The 2,010-nt window shown below is 44.8% G+C and overlaps 1 protein-coding gene across 8 annotated transcripts; it reads right to left on the bottom strand.

The window, feature by feature from the left end:
• LOC120663797 lies at positions 1–1,735 on the bottom strand. 8 transcript variants are annotated; one of them, XR_005670633.1, is made up of 3 exons: positions 1,329–1,728; positions 1,009–1,243; positions 1–381 (listed from the first exon to the last, which is right to left on the bottom strand). XR_005670633.1 is itself a non-coding variant. In XM_039942708.1 (3 exons), the coding sequence occupies exons 1-3, from the start codon at positions 1,429–1,431 to the stop codon at positions 225–227; spliced, it is 393 nt and encodes a 130-aa protein (XP_039798642.1). In that variant the 5' UTR covers positions 1,432–1,720; the 3' UTR covers positions 1–224. The 8 variants fall into 8 exon arrangements, 4 of the variants coding, with proteins under 4 accessions (XP_039798642.1, XP_039798651.1, XP_039798659.1 ...); XR_005670631.1 differs by having other exon boundaries at positions 1,113–1,243; positions 1,329–1,709; XM_039942708.1 differs by having other exon boundaries at positions 1,106–1,238; positions 1,329–1,720.
• Between the last annotated feature and the right edge of the window lie 275 nt (positions 1,736–2,010).

A 2,010-nucleotide genomic window follows, 5' to 3' on the forward strand; every position in this document is an offset into this window, starting at 1 on the left:
AAGAATAAAAGCATACTTTTTTGTTTAAAAACAACTTTATCCTTATTACATATCAATGGATAAATGAAACACAACTGTTTCTGAAATATGGCTAAATCGACAACACTCAGCAATGCTAATGGGAAAGTAGTTCTCATGCTTCATTTTCCTATCCGTCTGCAGAACAACCAGCAAAATGTCACCCATCTATAATTTAGTGAACTAGTACAAAAGAGCAGAAATCACTATTGCGCAGTCAAAAGTTCAGGCTTCAACAATCTGAAACACCATTGCGCAGTCATATCTTTTTTCCTGACAAAGCAAATACTAATGTGCCCCCAAATAAAACATGCCCCAATAAAGAGATGATAAGGTTCTTGAACTGTGACAACGATCGCCTTGCTGCAATCCCAAAATGAAAAAGTCATTCAGATATATTGCAACTATAATCCAAGGAATTAGCAAATGGCTCAATGACTAAAGTGCAGTAAAGTTAACTTTAGAATATGGGAGGAAACGATTCTTCGAAAAAATAATATGGAAGGAAATGCTAACATAACTTATGGACATTAACTTTTTTACTACAATAGTAAGCACTGACACTAATCGCGTTGAGCTTGGCATCTTCTCCTGTGTGCACATATAACCAAATCAATTGGAGCATCAATGGATGTGAAGTCAGAGCCACAATTTTTTCTTTTTGAAATTTCAGTTATTGCAAACTGGTGTTCATCTCACATGTAGAATTCATTAAGCTCTTACAGAAACTGCATGAGTTGTCCAACTAGTCACAAGAATCTGCTGATTGTAGTATTGAAACTGGATATATAGACTGAATGTTGATAGAGATATCATAAAACATGAACTTCTAAATTCAGATTCATATTGCATATTACCTTCACCTCACAGGAAACAAATGAACAATGTGATAACCATTGAACAAGTGGTCGAATGCAGCAATCAACAAACAGATAGCCTCTAATTTGACACATATACATTAATAAGCAAATTACACAGCAGGCAACCAACCTGTTATTTGCAAGAGCTATCTGAAAACAGAGAATTGCCAAGCATCCAGTATCCAGTGCAGGCTAATACTATCATGGCTAATTGAAGGTAGGCTAACCATTGACCTGGTTTCTTGGGGAGGAGTCCGATCTTGTTGTTCTTGCCGCCGCTGCTTTCGCTTATGCAGCTGGCGCCCTTGTTCCAGCCTTCCTTCCCTAGCTTTTCCCAACGTGCATCCAAAATCCAATAAACTCCTCTTAGGGAACAACAGAGAGAAATAAGAGGAATTGAAAATTCAGCAGGAGAATCATCTAGATAGGGAGGAGGAAGCGAGATCTTACACTTGGGGCACACCATCGCCGCAGACACTTGCACTGATTTCTCATTGTTCTCGTGGAGAGGGGAGAAGAGGCGAGAACGGATCGCGGGTAGCTGTGGATCCATCGGCAGTTGGTGGCAGCAGCACGCAAGCGGGCGGCGGCGCGCAAGACGACGACGCCATGGACGCACGCACGTGAGGCCGGCGGGGGGCGGCGCACCGGCGCCCTCGCTTCTGGATCTCAGGTCGACGCCCTCTCTCCCCTTCGCCTCCCTGTCCCGTGATGTCCTTTCTTTTTGCGGGCTCACGGCGCCGCTGGGCCTTGCGGGCACGCCGCAAAGAGCCGCTTCAGCTATGCGGGCTGAACTGCGGCGCTTAACGGGCTTGCGCCGCGGGTTTGCCCAGCGGGCTTGCGACAAAACCCGCCCCGCTTGCATCCCTACATACAGCTCTTATGCTTTCAGGGAGCGAGACAAAATTATTTTCTATGCTGTGCTGCATTGTATAGTAGTATATGTAGGTTTGGGAGGATTTAGGAAAGTATGTCGCAGGGATAACGGGTAGGTTAGCAGAGCCAGTATGAGGCGGAGGTGTCAATTACCATTTGGTGGCACTAATGTTGTGTTCCACCGAGCTCAAAGGCACACCAAATGTTGCCGCGGAATAGGTCCATCGTGACAGACAGCCAGCCACCAGATGCAAAT

This window comes from Panicum virgatum, chromosome 2K (assembly GCF_016808335.1).
Source record: "Panicum virgatum strain AP13 chromosome 2K, P.virgatum_v5, whole genome shotgun sequence".
NCBI lineage: Eukaryota > Viridiplantae > Streptophyta > Magnoliopsida > Poales > Poaceae > Panicum > Panicum virgatum.

What these genes read in the sequence shown, in the direction of transcription:
- LOC120663797 (XM_039942708.1), bottom strand. Translation starts at nt 1,431, where the DNA reads ATGGATCCACAGCTACCCGCGATCCGTTCTCGCCTCTTCTCCCCTCTC. An exon ending in GGCGATGGTGTGCCCCAAGT is followed by an intron (nt 1,239 to 1,328) that starts GTAAGATCTCGC and finishes CCCTAAGAGGAG; the next exon opens with TTTATTGGATTTTGGATGCA. An exon ending in CCCAAGAAACCAGGTCAATG is followed by an intron (nt 382 to 1,105) that starts GTTAGCCTACCT and finishes TTGGGATTGCAG; the next exon opens with CAAGGCGATCGTTGTCACAG.